The following is a 20165-nucleotide window of genomic DNA, read 5'->3' as shown; positions in this document are numbered from 1 at the left end:
TTGGGCCTGTCCTGTAGTAGGTGACTTCTGGGTACTCTTCTGGCTCTGTCAATCTGTTTCTTCACTTCAGCAGGTGGGTATTGTAGTTGTAGGAATGCATGATCGAGATCTTGTAGGTGTTTGTCTCTGTCTGAGGGGTTGGAGCAAATGCGGTTATATCGTAGCGCTTGGCTGTAGACAATGGATCGAGTGGTATGATCTGGATGAAAGCTAGAGGCATGTAGGTAGGAATAGCGGTCAGTAGGTTTCCGATATAGGGTGGTGTTTATGTGACCATCGCTTATTAGCACCGTAGTGTCCAGGAAGTGGATCTCTTGTGTGGACTGGTCCAGGCTGAGGTTGATGGTGGGATGGAAATTGTTGAAATCATGGTGGAATTCCTCAAGAGCTTCTTTTCCATGGGTCCAGATGATGAAGATGTCATCAATGTAGCGCAAGTAGAGTAGGGGCATTAGGGGACGAGAGCTGTGGAAGCGTTGTTCTAAGTCAGCCATAAAAATGTTGGCATACTGTGGGGCCATGCAGGTACCCATCGCAGTGCCGCTGATTTTAAGGTATACGTTGTCCCCAAATGTGAAATAGTTATGGGTCAGGACAAAGTCACAAAGTTCAGCCACCAGGTTAGCCGTGACAGTATCGGGGATACTGTTCCTGACGGCTTGTAGTCCATCTTTGTGTGGAATGTTGGTGTAGAGGGCTTCTACATCCATAGTGGCTAGGATGGTGTTTTTAGGAAGATCACCAATGGACTGTAGTTTCCTCAGGAAGTCAGTGGTGTCTCGAAGATAGCTGGGAGTGCTGGTAACGAAGGGCCTGAGGAGGGAGTCTACATTTCTACATAGACTGCTTCCGCCGACGTGCACGAGCTGAAATTGTGGAAAAGCAGCATCGCTTACCCCATAACCTCAGCCAGGCAGAACACAGTGCCATCCACAGCCTCAGCAACAACTCTGACATCATAATCAAAAAGGCTGACAAAGGAGGTGCTGTTATCATCATGAATAGGTCGGAGTATGAACAAGAGGCTACAATGGCAGCTCTCCAACACCACTTTCTACAAGCCATTACCCTCTGATCCCACTGAGAGTTACCAAAAGAAACTACAGCATTTGCTCAAGAAACTCCCTGAAAAAGCACAAGAACAAATCCACACAGACACACCCCTGGAGCCCCGACCTGGGGTATTCTATCTGCTACCCAAGATCCATAAATCTGGAAATCCTGGACGCCCCATCATCTCAGGCATTGGCACCCTGACAGCAGGATTGTCTGGCTATGTAGACTCCCTCCTCAGGCCCTTCGTTACCAGCACTCCCAGCTATCTTCGAGACACCACTGACTTCCTGAGGAAACTACCTACATGCCTCTAGCTTTCATCCAGATCATACCACTCGATCCATTGTCTACAGCCAAGCGCTACGATATAACCACATTTGCTCCAACCCCTCAGACAGAGACAAACACCTACAAGATCTCTATCATGCATTCCTACAACTAAAATACCCACCTGCTGAAGTGAAGAAACAGATTGACAGAGCCAGAAGAGTTCCCAGAAGTCACCTACTACAGGACAGGCCCAACAAAGAAAACAACAGAACGCCACTAGCCATCACCTTCAGCCCCCAACTAAAACCTCTCCAACGCATCATCAAGGATCTACAACCCATCCTGAAGGACGACCCATCACTCTCACAGATCTTGGGAGACGGACCAGTCCTTGCTTACAGACAGCCCCCCAATCTGAAGCAAATACTCACCAGCAACCACACACCACACAACAGAACCACTAACCTAGGAACCTATCCTTGCAACAAAGCCCGTTGCCAACTCTGTCCACATATCTATTCAGGGGACACCATCATAGGGCCTAATCACATCAGCCACACTATCAGAGGCTCGTTCACCTGCGCATCTACCAATGTGATATATGCCATCATGTGCCAGCAATGCGCCTCTGCCATGTACATTGGCCAAACTGGACAGTCTCTACGTAAAAGAATGAATGGACACAAATCAGACGTCAAGAATTATAACATTCAAAAACCAGTTGGAGAACACTTCAATCTCTCTGGTCACTCGATCACAGACCTAAGAGTGGCTATACTTCAACAAAAAAGCTTCAAAAACAGACTCCAACGAGAGACTGCTGAATTGGAATTAATTTGCAAACTGGATACAATTAACTTAGGCTTGAATAGAGACTGGGAATGGAGGAGTCATTACACAAAGTAAAACTATTTCCCCATGGTATTTCTCCCTCCCACCCCACCCCCCACTGTTCCTCTGATGTTCTTGTTAACTGCTGGAATTAGCCTACCTTGCTTGTCACCATGAAAGGTTTTCCTCCTCCCCCCCCCCCCCCCCCGCTGCTGGTGATGGCTTATCTTAAGTGATCACTCTCCTTACAGTGTGTATGATAAACCCATTGTTTCATGTTCTCTGTGTGTGTGTATATATAAATCTCTCCTCTGTTTTTTCCACCAAATGCATCCGATGAAGTGAGCTGTAGCTCACGAAAGCTTATGCTCTAATAAATTTGTTAGTCTCTAAGGTGCCACAAGTACTCCTTTTCTTTTTGCGAATACAGACTAACACGGCTGCTACTCTGAAAACTATAGTCATGAGGATTTGTTTGAAAAAGACATCGGTTTGCAAACATGAAATCAGCACTTGGTTAAAAAATATTTATGCATTAGTGCTGAATGAGTCTGACAAAAGATAAACGATTCCAAATATCTCATCGTTTTACTGCTTATCAATTTAAAAGTTACTGAAGGAGAAAATATGTAAAAGCCATTCTGTTAATTTGTGTATATCAATGAGGTCCCCCTTGAAATGCTCAACAAAGTAATTAAGTATGTTACCTGAAAACTAAACATTAAGAAAACAATCACTGGAAGGTCTTTTCTAAAACTTTGGTCTCAGCCTCTCATAACTACCTTAATGGCTTCCATCCAAAGCACTTATTATTTAAACTGCTGTATTTGCAGTCCATAATTAATGTTTTCCAGACATCCTACCAGCAATTAGGTATTTGTGGGGGACATGGTGACATTTATCTAAAAAAGGTACCAGTCGCAATACTGAACAGGAAAAAATAGCAGAATTTACATTCTTCTTTGAGTGCTTGCTCATATTGATTCTAAGTAGGTGTGCATGCGCTGCATGCACAGTATTGGAAGGATTTTCCTCTAGCAGCACCCGTCGGGTTGGGCTGTGGAGCCCCCTAGAGTCACGCTTTCATGGTAGTGAACATGGGTCCCTGCCGACCCATTGCCTCTTCAGTTCTATCTTACTGCCAGTGATGGTCATTGGAGCTGTGTGTCTCGCTTGCCTCAGCAAGTGCTTTCCCTAGTGATTAAACTTTGAGCTTTCTCTATGTATTTATTAATTTCGTGTAAGTTAGCTAGAAGTGGTGTTTCCCGCCCCCCACCCCAGTTTGTCTTCTCTCTTGCGGTTCGGTGCATGCCTCGATCCCATGGGTTTAAACCGTGTGGGGCCTACCACAAGTCCATGGCAACGGGTGACCCCCATGACTCCTGCCTCAAGTGTCTGTGGGAGGCGCATCAAACAGATCGCTACAAGATCTGCAAAGGGTTCCACCTGAGGACAAAAAAGGAAAGGGACTTGAGGCTGAAGCAACTGATGGAGGCAGCCCTCCATCCCTAACCGCCTCTGGGCTGCCAGGATTCAGCACAGAGTACCTCTGTGGGGAGTGCTCCGGCCGCCGATAGAGAAACGGTACCGGGGAAGGACTCTGGTCATAGAGACCCTCGGCACTGACACTCCCCAGTGCCGAAGTCCGCGGAGGCAGCACAGCACCGCTCACATTCTCCGGTGCCGCTTAAGCGGCACAGGAAGGTGGACAGCGGGCGCTCGCACACATCTAGAGTGGCCAAGTCGGACAGTGCCATCGAGGTGTGTCCTGCGCTGTGTGTAACCCCCGCAAGGGGGTCCATTGAGTCTGGTGCCATTGGATTCTCCTGCTCAAAAGTGCCAGGTGGAGGAGCTTGAGCTCCCTTCCACCCCGGACACTTTCGAAGCGGCCAGGACTTGATTGCCATGACGGCTCCACAGTCCCCCGCTAGCCAAGATAGACCTCTGGCACTGCAGCACGTGGCACTGTCCAGAGGCAAGCCCACAATGATGAGGGGCTGCTCGCCGCCTCTGCCGCAGCATTCTCTGGCACCATTCCTGCCCCACCGAAATGGTCTTCGCGCTCTAGGTCCCCATCATTGGTCTCGGAGGTGGAGTCCTACTATTCGGTGCAGTCCGCACCGATTGGAGCGGCACCAATACAGGCAGGACGTGCGGATGGTGCTGTGGCAGGGGCCCACGCAATGGCCATTCTGGACCCTGTGGGCCTACCACCAGGCCCAGGGCATGCACTCCAGGGGTTTCCAGTCTGTGGTGTTGGAAGGATGCACGCCTCGCCCCAGCCAGGGACGGTCCCATGCCTTGGGGACTGAAACGGTTTCAGTCCATGGCGCAGAACCATGTCTAGGTCCCAGCTCCTTCACTGGCACTGATGCCGCCATTGGTGCTGAGAAGCACGGCACCAAGCCTGACACATCCAGAGAGCCGGAGTGACCACTGCCGCCTGTAGCTTCGTCGTCATCGTCGTCGTCCTCACCGGATGAAGCGGTGGTGGGGTCTTCCTTCTCTGGGCTGCCCCCCATTGATAGCAGAGCGCACCAGAACCTATTGCGCAGGGTGGCCCGTAATATAGGGTTCTAGCCGAGGAGGTGGTCAAGTCGGAGGACTCATTGATAGACATTTTAACCTCCTGAAGGGCCATCCAGGGTGGCATTACCTCTCATTAAAACTATTCAGGCCACTACAAAAACCCTGTGGCAAACTCCTGCCTCCATTCTCCCTACAGCTAAAGGGGTGGAGAAGAAGTGTTTCATACACTCTAAGGGGTATGAATACTTGTTTACTCACCTGCAGCCAGGTTCGCTAGTTGCGTCGGCGGTGAATGGGAGAGAGGGATGGGGCAGCAAGGGCCAGCCCCAAAATCTAAAGACTCAAAGAAGTTGGACCTCTTCAGCCGGACGGTCTACTCCACTGGGGAGCTCCAGCTTTGGATTGCCAACCAGCAAGCAATCCTTAGTAAGTATAACTTCAATTCATGGAACTCCATGATGAAATTTAAGGAGTTGGTTCCATCAGACTCTAGGGCAGAATTTGCAGCCATAGTAGAGGAGGGCAAGGCAGTGGCATGGACCTCTTTACAGGCCTCACTGGATGCTGCAGACTCAGCCGTGAGAACCTTGTCCTCTGGCATAACCATGAGGAGGAGTTCATGGCTTCAGGTGTCCAGCTTTCCACAATTCAGGACTTGCCCTTTGATGACATGGGCCTGTTTTCGGAGCAGATGGACTCCTGGATTCACAGGCAACATTAAAATCACTGAGCCTGCATACCCCTGCTAACCAGCGAAAGCACTTTAAGCCACAGCCCCTTCAGCGCTTCTACCCTCCCCAGCCCAGACAGGACTTCTCCAGGAAGAGGGGCAGGAATGTCTTCCCATCCTCTGCCTAGTCAAGGCCAGGGCTCAGTGAGGCCGTCATCAGGCTCTAAGCAAGCCTTTTAAAGACGCGCCCAGGGGCGACGCACCAGTCAACTTATCAGATCCTTGTCCCTGTTTTCTGAATCACCTGTTCCACTTTTATTGTGCTTGGTCCCAGATAACATCAGACTGCTGGGTCCTTCGCACCTCCAATTCTGTTCCTCCACTCCCTCCCACCCCCTTTCCCCGTCCCTCTTCAGGGACCTTCTCACGAGCAGGAGGGGGTCACAATTCCTCATGCAGGAAGTCCATATGCTCCTCGCCATGGGACCAGTGGAGAAGGTTTCTCAGGAGCTAAGGGGCAAGGGATTCTGTTCCCAATATTTCCTAATCCCCAAAGCCAAAGGGGGGTCCCATCCTTGACCTGCAAGGCCTCAACAGATTCATAAAAAAGTTGAGGTTCCGCATGGTTTCTGTAAATGCCATTATCCTGTCTTTGGATCAAGGAGACTGGTATGCCACCCTCGACCTCCAGGATGCATACTTCTACATATCTATAATTCCAGCCCACAGACATTTTCTCAGGTTCATGGTGAACCACAACTATTACCAGTTTATGGACCTTCCTTTTGGTCTCTCAGCGGCCCCTCGGGTGTTTACCAAATGCATGGCAGTCGTAGCCGCCTTCCTGCGATGAAGGCCGGTGCAGGTATTCCCTTACCTCGGTAACTGGCTGCTCAGGGGTCGATCCAGGGTGCAAGTGGAGGCTAGCATCACGTCAACCTGGTAAGATCCACCTTCGACAGGCTGGGTCTCCTTCTGAACGTACACAAGTAAAACCCTATCCCCTACCCAGGAATAGAGTTTACTGGGGTAGTGCTGGACTCGGGTCAGGCCAGAGCATTCCTGCCAGAGTCTTGTTTTCGGACAGTGACAGACGTCATACAAGACTTCAAGCAATACCCCACCACCACAGCAACAAATTGCTTGAAGCTCCTCGGTCATATGGCAGGTGGTATTTGTACGGTACAGCATGTGAGGCTGAGGCTCAGACCTCTCCAGGCCTGGCTGGCATCAACCTATCAGTCAGGGCGCAACAGTCTGGACAAGGTGGTCATTCTTCTGACTTCAGTTCTCGAATCATTCCACTGAATCAACCCACTGAAAGTATGCTCAAGAGTCCCCTTCGTCAAGCTCAGCCCTCGCTGTCCCTGGTCACAGATGCGTCAGCATTGGGATGGGGTGCTCACCTGGGAAATCTTCAGACCCAAGGTCCCTGGTTGCAAGACAAGCTCTCGCTCCACATCAATGTCAAGGAACGGTCTGCCTGGCATGCCACATCTTCCATGCCCACTTGCAAGAGAAATGCACGGAGGTGATGATGGACAAAACGACTGCAATGTTTTATATAAAGAAGCAAGGTGGGGCTCATTCCTCTCCCCTATGTTGGGAAGCCCTCAAGCTGTGGGACTTCTGCATAGCCCACTCAATTTACCTGGAAGCATCCTACCTCCCAGGTTCTTAGAACGAGTTGGCAGACTACCTCAGTAGATCCTTCCACAATCATGAGTGGTCCATTCACCCAGACACGGTGAACAACATTTTTCAAAGGTGGGGAGTTCCCTGAATCGATCTGTTTGCCATAAAAAGCAACAGAAAATGCTTGCAGTTCTGTTCCTTCCGGAATCACAGTCTGGGCTCCCTCGCAGACACATTCCTCCTTCCTTGGATGGATCAACTGCTGTACGTTTTTCCGCCTTTCCTGCTTGTCCATGAGGTTCTGCTCAAGATCCGCAGGGAGAGGGCCGCAGTCATACGGATAGTGCCAGCCTGGCCCCGCCAGCACTGGTAATACCACACTCCTGGAGCTATCGGTGGGCACCCCAATCTTGTTGCCCCTGTTTCCAGACCTGATCACTCAAGATCATGGCAGTCTCCAACATCCCAGCCTTGTGTCTCTTCACCTCACTGTTTGGAAGCTTCATGGTTTAACCAACAGAGCTAATGTGCTCTGAGCCCGTTAGGGAGGTTCTCCTTGACATTTTTCTTCCGGTCTTTTACCCTAAGCCACACGCTGATAGTCAGGACCAAAGACTGCACTCATTGGACATTCGATGACCATTGGCTTTTTATTATTGAACGCACAAAGCCATTCTATAAGTTGAACCAGACATTCATTGTGGACAGAATGAAAGGCCTTTGCTCCTCTGACACAATGGAGCTCTCAGTAATAAGAGTAAAGCTCATATGTGCTGGAGAAAACTTTCTTGGAGGGCAGTTGGAGTCTTTTGAATTAATCCCCCCAGGTACGGAGCTTTCCTTAGTAAAGTGGAGAGGATAGAAACTGATAAAGTATAGGTAGGAACTGGAAGAAAAAAAAAAACAGGCAAGTGAAAGAATCCCATTCAATTACATCACATGAAAGCAGACCACTAATTATAGACAAATTTTGTAAGTGCTTGTGAACAAATGCTATGGATGAACTATAGTGCCTCATGTTCATGAGGATGAGTATAAATAGGCATCACAGAAACTGGGTGGAACAATGATACTGAACGGGACTGGGAAGGAATTCAACCATGCAGAATATTATGCACTCTGTTGTTCAGATATTGTTTCAAGGTGCAGACAGTTTGTTTTATATGAAAATTTTAAAACAGAAGAATTTTCACTCTTGAAGGAGCCCACCATTCTGTAACCTGGACTGCTACCATATTGTTATGGGTAGAGCTAAGAATAGCTATTTGGTAGACTTTTGGCACCCAGTTAGGGTTGCCTGGTGTCAGATTTTCAACCAGAAAGTCTGGTAGAAAAGGGAACCTGGCAGTGTCTGGTCAGATGTACTGACCACATACTAAAAGTCCGGTTACCGGGGTGGGGTGGGAGAGTGGCAGTCTGTCACCTGGCTCTGAAGCAGTGGCTCCTGGAGTAGCATGTATGGACCAGCTTGGGCCATGCGCAGCTCCTTTGAGGAGCATGGTTTTCAGGGCTGCAGTGGAGGAGAGTGTGGGGGCTCATGGCGAGTCGGGTAACAGGCTCCCAGCAGGCATGGAACATTCAACACGAGCTGCCCTGTCAGCCATCCCTTTCCCTGGCCAGACTGGCAAGGCTCAAGTAGGCACGAAAGGGGGCTGCTAGGCAGGCAGCACAGAGGGAGGCAGGAGGCTGCTGTTCAGGAGGGCCGCATCCTTGCTTGCCAGTGGGACTGCATGGTTGCTCCCATGCGGCTGCAGTGCTCTTCTGATCTGTACTCCCAGGTGATCTGCTGGAGCTGGGGTTTGCAAGCCTGTTGGTACTACTCATGCTGGAGTTGAGGCTGGAGAGCAGTGAGCAATGGGGGGAGAGAAGTGAGCAGGGGCAGGCCTTGGGGAGAAGAGGTGGAGCAGGGGCGGGACCTTGGGGGGGAAGAGGTGAGGCAGGGCCTGGGGGAAGGGGGCAGGGCCTGGGGAAGAGGCAGGGCATGGGAGGGTTCAGTTTTCAGATATTAGAAAATTGGCCACTCTACACTCCATAAAGCTCCTCATTTCAGCAATCTTCCTTTAACTCTGGTTGTTTGCTGCCTTGTAGTCAGATGAACTCCTGCTGGAGACTTCTGCAGATGTAGTGGTACCATTGGGATCCAAGTGGACACACTCCACTGCAGAATGGGCATGGCTTCTTCTGTAGTAAAACCTGCTTTCCTGCTGATCACATTGTTTGTTTGGAGAAAGAAGAGTCTTTGTGAAGTGAATCTTGTAAATGAAGATAGAAGAGTGGAGGCAGTATTCTTTGCGGCTAGACTCCAAATAAAAAACTGCTCAAGCATACTGACTTGGACATCAAGTAGTAGTCCATCTAAAAAAAAAAATGACAGAGGCCACAAGTCAGCATATTCAAGATATTTGTGTTTCTTTCAGGCGTGGAGTTTTTCCAGTGCCATAACCTCCCATGTTCTTTGGGGGAGAAATCGGCAGTTCTTGGTGAGAACAGAATTTTCCACTGCAGGCCAATATGTTCCTACCAGCCTTGATGACAATGTGTGTGCTTGAGACATTTAAAAAAAATACTTAAATAATAGTAATCTCTTCAAATTTTTATTTTTCCATTTTGCTATTCTGTCTATTTTTGAGACAGTAGACAAGATTTCAGAACTGCTGAACAGAAAAGTCATCTTTACACTTTCCATTTTCTGTTAGTTTAAAATTATTATAGGTTTAATTGGAATGTGGAAACATGATAGTAAGGTCTGTTGTAAAAGAAAATGAAATAGGGAATTAAGGGGAAGGGAACCAATATATTATAGAACAGATTTAATTATAAGAGAAGGGCATGGAATGTGTTTTAGTGTGAACATCCACAAAATTTCACTTTCCCAAAAAACAGATCTTTCTTTAGCTATCTAAGTTGTTGTATTGGTATCCATCACTGCAGTATCTGAGGATCACCATTTATTTCCTCCTCCTTCTACCCCTTTCTGTAACTCCTTCTTTCTTGATTTAATCTTTTACGTTCTCACTTTTTTTTTTTTAAGTTACAGCTGTGGTAAAGCAAACTCAAAAAAGTGAGTGTTTTATACTTCATTCTGAGAAATATTGAGAGTATTGGCCATTCTTATGTCCCCTTCGGTGATGAGTTCTAAAGCCTTGGCTTTGTTGCCAAGCTCTGTCTCAAGCTTCTCCCTTGAATTTGATTGCTTTGTAGTTCCCGAAGAATGCAGCTGCTAAATTATTGTCATGGAAGGCGAGAGGAAGATGTTCTCTAAGCTTCTATCTTCATTCCAAAAAAGGTGCATCTTGCTCAGTGTCAGTGTGATGGAGTTCACAAACCCCACACTAAGGCTGAGAAAAGGGAAGGGCTGGAGCAGTACTGCTCCTGGGAGAAGGCCAGTATAAAAGGATCTTCAGCAGCCTGGGCAAGAGGGGAAAGAAAGAGGCTGTTTCCTGGAGGAGTACCACTTTGCAGCAACAGGAGAAGAAGCTTCTGCTGAGTCTTCTCTCTCTCCACCCTCCTCCTCACAAAATGGAGGGAGAACTGGGGAAAAGACTCAAAAAGGCTGCAGGCATCAGCCCTAAACTATGGGGTTTAGAAATAAGGTTTAAGTCCACTATGGCCACACCCCAAACTGAGACACAGGCATGGTATGGGGAAGTTGAGCAAATGGGCCAGCTGAACATAGGCGAGTGCACACTGCTTCACCTTCAGGCACCTGGGTTGGGACCCGGTGGACAGGGAGGTCCTGGGTCCTCCTACCCACCTCAGATCTATGACCCCTTTTCTCAAGGAGTGCAGAGCTAGATTGATGTTGCACTCCATAATGTTTATGGAAATATGCTTATGAGTGTAAATGTAATGTAACTGGAATATGCTTCATGCAAAAGGTCTGTTGTAAGGTATCATTACAAACCTTATGATCTACTGAGTGTGTTCATCCTATTTGTTTGCATGTATTATTTCTGAAGTTAGGAAAATAAGATATAAGCTTGTATTACTGATGTAAACCCATTAAGTGGAAGCCGTTAAGGGTGCTTCAGAATCAATGACCTGTAAATAGCACTGTTTACTTGTAAACCTTCCTGGGTATGTATGGGCCAGCCCTGGAAGGATGGAGACTGGGGTCTCACAGGACATGTGAACATATCACCTGATACTGGAATCCCTGTTAAACCTGGTGCTTTTCCATTTAGAAGGAGGGGTGGGGACCCAGAGAGAAAAAAGGTTCCCGCCTTGTGCCAAAGTTATAAAAGGGGATGGAACAGAACAAAGAAGGCGGCCAGTCGTGAGAACACCCCTGCTTTCCACGTAATATGTCTGTTGAAACTAACAAGAACTGTACCTGGGAAAGGATTTGGCCCAGACTAGGAAAGAGTCTAATCTGTGAAAGGAGCTTTTTGGAATGTCTCTGAGGGTGAGATTTTACCTGTAATCAGTTTCTTAATGTATTGGGCGTAGACTTGCGTGTTTTTACTTTATTTTGCTTGGTGACTTACTTTGTTTTGTCTGTTATTACTTGAAAACACTTAAATCCTACTTATTATACTTAATAAAATCACTTTTGTTTATTAATTAACCCAGAGTAAGTGATTAATACCTGGGGAAGCAAACATAGAGGGCGGACAATTTATGAATTTACCCTGTATAAGCATTATACAGAGTAAAACGGATTTATCTGGGGTTTGGATCCCGCTAGGAACTGGGTGTCTGGGTGTTAGAGATAGGTGACCTGCTGAGCAGTTTTTGATTAAAGTCTGCAGCTTTGGGCATATGAACCAGACCCGGGTCTGCAAAAGGCTGGCGTGTCTGGCTTAACAAGACAGGGTTCTGGAGTCCCAAGCTGGCAGGGAAAACTGGCTAAAAGATAATTTCAGCACATCAGGTGACAGTCCCAAGGGGGGTCTCTGTGACCGAACCCATCGCACTAGGGATTACTGTCAATGAGGCCAGTCCAGCTAAGACCTCATCCAGAGGGCTTGGATACCTTGAAGTGACATAAAGGTGGGAGTTGGAGTCACAGACCAATAGGCCTGCTGACTTCCCAAACCACCACTATATTCAGCTTCAGCCAGCTGTTTTATAGGTAGGTCAGTCTCAGCCAGGTGTTGGGATGGTTGAAAGGTGGTGCTATTGGAATAGAAGGTATATCTATGTATTGTCCGCATTGTCAGCTGCCGTTTGAGACTGTGGCATCTCAATCTCTCCCTATGGTCAACTGTATCAAATGCTATAGAGAGGTTGAGGAGTATGAGTATAAATGTTCTCCCCCTGTTTACGGCCAAGAAAAGGAGGAGGTCATCTGCCAGCGCTATCTCTGCTGTCTCTGTTTTCAGGACCTAACCTGAAATCTAGCTGGGAGGGGATCAGGAAAATGACTGTAGAATGGTCTGTTTGGAGACTATTCCATTCTTGAGCTCATAATCAAGAAAGTAGGGTGGAATTGTGTGAGATATGCTGAATCAAAGGGGAGGCTTCTTCAGTACAAGTCAGACTGTTACATATTTAGAGTGCATTGTTTCCTGGAGGAATAGCACTCTGCAGCAACAGGAGAAGAAGCTTCTGCTGAGGGGACCTGGCTGTGACTCCTCCCTCCTCTCCCTTCCCCCAAAGATAGAGGGAGAAATGGTTAGCTGCTGTTAATCATTGCTGGACCAGTAGTAGCCTTTCTATACATTTAAAAAATGCTCAGCTTTATAGTTCAACACGTATTCTTGCAGCATTACGCATGTGAGCTCTAGACTATTGGAAAGGGGAGATTCCCAGCTTCCCCAATGGTACCAAGACCTTTAGCCCTCAAATATCAGACTTTAAATTGTGACATTTTATGTACATAAAAATTAATTTAGATAATTCTTACATGCCTTTATGGGTTGCTCTGAGGTCAGGATAGTGCAATCTTGGTAAATAAGGCAGTTGACTTTATAGGTAGAGGGATAAAAAATAGTTCCAATAATTCTTTTTTAAAACTCTCAAACATTTGTAAAATAGATTTTGTGTAAAATATGTAGCATATAAAAATACTTGATTGTGCGGCATGGTATAAAGGTCCTGTTGGCGTTCATTTGGGAAGACCTTCTTAATTCAGTCATGACTTCACTGCTCATTAGTAATGGCAGTCCCAAATTCATGCCAATTAATCCTTTACACAACATTACATGTGCACATCTTTAGGACTTATTTCTGCCATCCTGACTACGCATAGAGTAAGGTGTGACAGAATTGAAGCTACACTGTAATAATTTATGAATATTGTATGTTGATCTGGTTTTTAGGATGTTTACTGTATGAACATTGCTTTAGTTACAGGGGACTGTAAGGAAAACGAGCAAGAAAGGAAATAATGGTTCAAGATAAGTCACCTCTGGGGTAAACACTTAAGGGTTGTTAAAAAAAAAACAACAACTATAACTGTGCTAATGACAGGTTTCAGAGTAGCAGCCGTGTTAGTCTGTATTCGCAAAAAGAAAAGGAGTACTTGTGGCACCTTAGAGACTAACAAATTTATTTGAGCATAAGCTTTCGTGAGCTACAGTTCACTTCTAAAGTGAGCTGTAGCTCACAAAAGCTTATGGTCAAATAAATTTGTTAGTTTCTAAGGTGCCACAAGTACTCCTTTTCTTATAACTGTGCTATTAGCTTTGAAGATTCTACCTCCTGGCTACAGCCAATTTACATAACTGGTTTTGGCAAACAAGGCTAAGGACTGGGAACCAGAAGATCAAAAGGACTGGAGCAGTTTAAAAAGAACATCCTCTCAAGAGATGGTAATTGTTTGGGGGGAGTTGTTCAGGGGGCCCAGACTGATGCAGGATGTGTTGGGGTGTCTGAAGAAGTTAGGCCTGCCTAGGGTACCATCAAAGGATGGAAAACCTTTAGGTAAGATAGACATTCATATAGACTTTCTGTTTTAAAATCTTTTTTTGCCCTAAATGCTTTGTTCCTACTGTTAAACAATACTTTGGTTATAGAGAGCTGTCTGCTTGCTGTATACAGCACTGGTCACACTCAAAGGGAAGAACTGAAGGTGCTGAACCCAGTCAGACCAGCTGGGTAGGCACTATTGAGCGTATACAGGGTACTGTAGCACAAGGCCTGGTCTAAGAGTGGGAGAATTGCAGATTTTCACCCTAGGAGAGATAAAGGCACAAGGCCTGATACTTAAAGGGGTGCACTCAGAGAAAGTGGAGTGAGGTGCAGTTAGCCCTATAGCCATGACATAAGTTACTACTCCAAGTGAGCAATGGTGGGAAAATTAAGCTGTTATTCACTATCAAAGTTGCTGTAACTAATCTCTGCCCATTTCCATTAAGTTGGTAAATATGGCAAAATGTTTCCATAACTAACTTCAGTGTAGCATGGAGTGCTTCACTTAAAACGGGGATTCTCAAACTGGGGGTTGTGACCCCTCAGGGGGTCATGAGGTAATGATGTGGGTGGTCGTGAGCTGTGAGCCTCCACCCCAAACCCCACTTCACCTCCAGCATTTATAATCGTGTTAAATATAAAAAAAGTGTTTTTAATTTATAAGGGGGTTCGCACTCTGAGGCTTGCTGTGTGAAAGGAGTCACCAGTACAAAAGTTTGAGAACAACTGATTTAAAACCTGGAGTGTTTCAAGGAAAGTTTGAATTCTGAAAGATCACTGTACCAGACTTAAATGTCTCTGCTTGCAAATTTTTACATTATTTCTTATATCCAGTCTAATTATTGCTTCATAGATACTATCTTTTATAAAGACCCATTTCATAGTTAATTAGTACATACAATAACTGTAAACTAAAAGATTCTTGCTATTGTATGTGCTTCAATTTTCCATTTCTCTCTTGACAGAAGTTGTTTGTCGACTAAAGTGTTTTACAATGAACAGTCTGTAGTAAATGTAATCTAGGGTCAGATTAGAGGTCATACTAGGAAATTATGGTAGGAAATTACTGCACAATTTTTTTTAAGGTTGATAGTTTAGTAATGCTATCTGTCATCCTAAATTTGCTAGAAGAATGTAAAGTCTATATACCTTGAAAACATTGAATGGACATTTCACAGTGTCTGCAGTGGCTCACAACTGAGACTGCTTACTTCAGGGTAGACTGTCAGAAACAGGGAAGATACCCCAAGATGATGGAGTATTCTATAATTAGATTTCATCAAGCCTTTAACAAATTCCTGGATCACCATACCAGTCTTACCATGGAGTTGTAGACAGTCTCCTTAGATTCTCCAGCCTATCATGCCACCCAGACAAGCTGAACTTTGTGTTAACGGTAACTTAAACCAAAAATCACACCACATCAGATTTCTCCCAGTCCCAAAAAACAGTCACTTACCCCAGATCAGTTGGTATTCCAGATCTTACACCAAAGACAATGCTGGCAGCCAATTCTGTAGTAAACTCACTAAAGATTTATTAACTAAGAAAAAAGAATGAGTTATTGAGAGGTTGAAGCAGATAAAATATATATATACAGGTGAATCACAGTTTGTAACTCCAAATGGTGGCAGTGATGTAATAAACTGCCAGTTTCCCAAAAGTCTTTCAGGATACCGAGATTGTCTCTGGGGATCTCTGCTTTGCATATGGTATATTCCCTGTAAGAATCCAAACAGGCCAGAGATGAAGGATCTTTCTTTGAATCCATTTTTATATCTTCTTCTGACAGAAGACAAGCTGACAGTGTCTTCTGCTCACATGGGCTTTTCCTTTGATGATGATGCGTGAGGAATACACATAGTCTGTTGACCTCCGGTCATCATCACGATGCCTTTTGTTTTGGAATTAGCATCTTTTCTGATAAAGTCCTTCATTAGCATTTCACAAGGTTTCTTTAGTGGATTATTTTAGTTCCATGGGTATACATGATGCAAACGTTTCACTAGTTTTCATGAAGTTTAAACATCTGAATACATATTTATACATTACTCACTGAGGTCTATATTAATATAACCAAATTGGCCTGTGGCCCTGATCTGACCTGGTCTGCCAAGGTCACAACATATGCTCTTTCTTTCCAAAGACTGAAGTAAATATGAGTAAAATGAAAAAGCAGATAGTATAAAATAAGTCACCTTTTCAAATATGGCAGACTGAGAGCACTTTAAAAAAAGAAATCAATCTCTCCATTTTTCATATAAGGCTGGTGTCCAGTAAGGCTGGTGGCTGAAAGGAACTGGTAACTTTTTAACTGGCTTTCAGGTTATTTTTTCATGCCCTTACATGTTGTCATAAATATAAAGGGGAAGGGTAACCACCTTTAAATCCCTCCTGGCCAGAGGAAAAACCCTTTCACCTGTAAAGGGTAAGCTAAGATAACCTTACTGGCACCTGACCAAAATGATCAATGAGGAGACAAGATACTTTCAAAGCTGGATGCGGGTGGGGGGGAGGGAACAAAGTGTCCTTTCTGTCTGTGTGATGCTTTTGCTGGAACCAGAGCAGGAATGCAGGTCAGAACTCCTGTAAAGAGTTAGTAAGCAATCTAGTTAGATATGCGTTAGATTCTGTTTTGTTTAAATGGCTGATAAAATAAGTTGTGCTGAATGGAATGTATATTCCTGTTTTTGTGTCTTTTTGTAACTTAAGGTTTTGCCTAGAGGGATTCTCTGTTTTGAATCTGACTACTCTGTAAGGTATTTCCCTTCCTGATTTTACAGAGGGTTTTCTTTTACTTTAATTAAAATTCTCTTGTAAGAACTGATTGTTTTTTCATTGTTCTTAAGATACAATGGTTTGGGTCTTTGTTCACCTGTGCAAATTGGTGAGGATTTTTATCAAGCCTTCCCCAGGAAAGGGGGTGTAGGGCTTGGTGGGATATTTTTTGGGGGAGATGTTTCCAAGTGGGCACTTCCCCTATTATTTTTGTTAGACACTTTGGTGGTGTGGTCCAGGGACAAAAGGTGTAAAATAGTTCGTACCTTGGGGAAGTTTTAACCTAAGCTGGTAAGAATAAGCTTAGGGGGTCTTTCACGCAGGTCCCCACATCTGTACCCTAGATTTCAGAGTGGGGAAGGAACCTTGACACATGTCTTCAGTGAAATTCCAAAATACAGTTAAAAATTAAGTATTATTTGGGCTTCTTTTGGTTTTCACAAGCTGTGAGGAGGGAATCCGAAGGACTTCACATTAAAGCAAGCAGCAGCTGGAATATGGGTGGACAGAGAGTTTGGCTGATTTTGCATGTGGCTGGGGTTGGAGTAGTTGTGAGAATATCTCTGCAAATGACCTTTTCAAATGCATGCAAAGTCCCTGGTCCATCTTCTAGCTCCTCCCAAAGTCCTTGATTTTGTTTTCCATTCTATTCCCTGCTATTATCTTTCTTTTCCCTTGAATTCACTACCCTGCTGCAGATTCCTCCCAGCCACCTACAAAGACCCTATTTTCTTCCTCCCACAAATTGCCAATTACTTACCCTCCTCTAAGGATAATTATTTTTTAAATAGAGACCAAGGGCCCAATCAAGTTAGAACCCAATTGTACTGGTGTAATGTACACTAATTCTCTTATCTCAAAACTGGATTGTAATTTTATAATCCTGCCTGTGTAAGGGGCAAAGTAAAGTGGGGCAGGAACCAGATTGTGACTCCAGGAATCAAAATCTGTTGCTTTCCCATAGCCTCAGAGGAGAAGAAAGCTGCACCTTTTCACTGGTACAGATTACTTCCCCATCTGGACTGTCTCAAGGGCATGAGATTTTTGCATTGGGAGCAGGACAGAACCTCGGCTCTTCCCATTCCCCACTCGATCCACTTCCCACTCATTTGCTTGGTAAAGGGAGTACCAGACTGGTAGCCCCTACTTAAGCCCCTCATTCCTCGGAACGGGGAAGGGCTTATTACTGAGACCTCTGAGTGTAAAACTTTACATATTGTGGAAGAAACTTTTCTCAATTTTTGCACTGCTAGTAGGAAAAAAAATAACTATCTTAATTTTAAAATACTTATGAAATACTTTGAAGAAAGAAAATCATTGGTACCTTTGTCTTGAATGAGTTTAGAGCCTGGTGGAGGAAAAAATTAAGAAGAGGTTTTGTTAAAAAACACTGACTACATTTTAAAGGTGGAAAAGTTTGTTTGTATCTGTCAGCATGCCTTTGCACATCATGAGATATATCAGTATTAAAACAATAAGTACATAAATAGAAGTGATCCATGTCAGAATATTTACAAATTCTGCTTAAAACATGAATTTTGATGTGTATTCTGAATCTTCTTCTGTTTCTTGGTGTATCAATTGAATTTATTGCACAGAAGATTTTTTTTCTTGCATTGTGAGTAAAATACACTATTCAGGGGTGTCTTGGTGGTGCTGTATTTTACTGCTACTCTGGGATGAGAGATTATGGCTGATTTTGACAGTAACTCACTTCCAAGAGTAAAGGACAGGGGTTGGGAGTAATTGTGCCTGGAGGGAAGAAATACACCTCAAGTCTCTCTTGAATGAACTACTACAAGTGAGCATTCAGAGTAGGATGCATGAACTCTGGAGTGAGTTACATCCAGCCTTTTTCCATGGAAAGGAAGGTCAAAGCAATTTGGAGCCTTTGGAAGAGAATAAAGGAGGTAATTAAAGCAACCCAGGAAACAAATGAGAGAGATTAATAATATTTTTAGTTTTACTTCCATATTTTAGCAGCACAGCTCAAGAGACTAAGATCATAGCCAGCTGTTCACACTTGTGAAATATTTTTAATTTATCACTGAATAGGATAAATCAAAATCTTGGCTAGAAGAGAGTAGCAGCCATAATGGAAATTCTTTGCTTTGACTTACTGTATTAAAAAAAATAAATTATATTATATACTGATTATTTTTCTTCATTTTTTCATGTAGGACTTTTCTTTTTGTTAGAGATGGAAACCCAAATAAACGAAATGTGCATAATGAGACATCTATGCACTTGCTGTGTATGGGACCTCAAATTATGATAGCTGAGGGAGCTCTCCATCCTCGCTTGGCACGACCCTCTGAAGATGATATCAGAAGAGCAGATTGTCTGCAAATGATCTTAAAATGGAAAGGAGCAAAGCTTGACCAAGGAGAATATGAACGAGCAGCTATTGATGCTGTTGATAACAAAAAAAATACACCTTTGCACTACGCTGCAGCCTCAGGGATGAAAACCTGTGTAGAGGTAAAACCAGATATAAATATACAGATTTGTGGTTATATTGTGGTGTTTCTATATGTATTAAACAAAGCTATTACACAAAGAGAAAATTTTTAATACAGACTTAAGAATGACAAAGATGGAGAAAAATCCGTTTAGAATGCTCCATTTGTAAATCTGAAAGAAACAGAACAATAAACTATCAGGTAGCCACACGAACTGAGGAGAGATCAAAGGAAAATCAAACTACATATACTTATAACGTTAACTTTATAAGATTAAACCATATAGTATGAGGAAGAACCATACTAGTTAATAATAATAGTTAAAGGAATTTAATGTTAGAGAAATACGAGAGAGAAAAATGGAATAAATAGCTATCTGAGCCAAATTTTAGAAGCTTGTTTACCCTACTTGATATGGGAAAACAGCTGTGACTGGAGTAGTTTTAACTACTCGCCTCCTGCCTCAAGAATATCTTATTTGTGTGTAGGCCATAATCTCCACCTGCTGATTGAAGAATGAACTCTACTCTCTGTGCTAGCATAACAGCAGTTTACCAACAAGAACAAATTCTAATGTATGTGAAAATTCTCTATAGTATTTGCCACTAATTCTGGGCACTCTTAAAACAGTTCTACACTACAGCTGTAGCACATCTGGCAAAGATGCTCTAAGCCAACAGGAGAGAGCTCTCCCATTGTCTTAATAACTCCACCTCCATGAGACACGGTAACTGTGTTGGTGGAAGGAGCTCTTCCACCAACATAGCATTGTCTACACGGAGTTAAGATCAATATAACTACATCGCTCGGAGGTGTGGATTTTTCACACCTCTGAGCGACATAGTTATACCAAAGTATGTATGTAGTGTAGACCAAGCCTTTACTGGGAATTCTGCTTAAATGGGAGGTCTGCAAAGGAATCGGTTTAAACCTGATACTAAATGTCAATGGCTGCTGTGTAATTGGACTGGTAATTCCACCTAATTTAGTGCCTTCAGGTGATTTAATAGTGCTTAGGTCTCTGATTGTATTCCAGTTTCATGCTGATACTGCCTGTTAGCCCTGTTTCAGCTTTCAGT

General features: G+C 44.3%; 1 protein-coding gene across 6 annotated transcripts in view; it reads left to right on the top strand.

Annotated features, from left to right (window-relative positions):
• ANKIB1 (ankyrin repeat and IBR domain containing 1) overlaps positions 1–20165 on the top strand; it is a 179553-nt gene that overhangs the window by 60697 nt on the left and 98691 nt on the right. For all 6 annotated transcript variants that reach the window (XM_043509313.1, XM_038392780.2, XM_038392782.2 and 3 more), the window contains exon 3: positions 18805–19105. In XM_043509313.1, coding sequence (XP_043365248.1) covers positions 18805–19105 — 301 coding nt within the window. The remainder of the gene's footprint in view (positions 1–18804; positions 19106–20165) is intronic.

Source organism: Dermochelys coriacea, chromosome 2 (assembly GCF_009764565.3).
Source record: "Dermochelys coriacea isolate rDerCor1 chromosome 2, rDerCor1.pri.v4, whole genome shotgun sequence".
Classification (NCBI taxonomy): Eukaryota; Metazoa; Chordata; order Testudines; family Dermochelyidae; genus Dermochelys; species Dermochelys coriacea.
The sequence above is the reverse complement of the archived record's forward strand: the minus strand, read 5'-3'. Positions and strand labels throughout refer to the sequence as shown.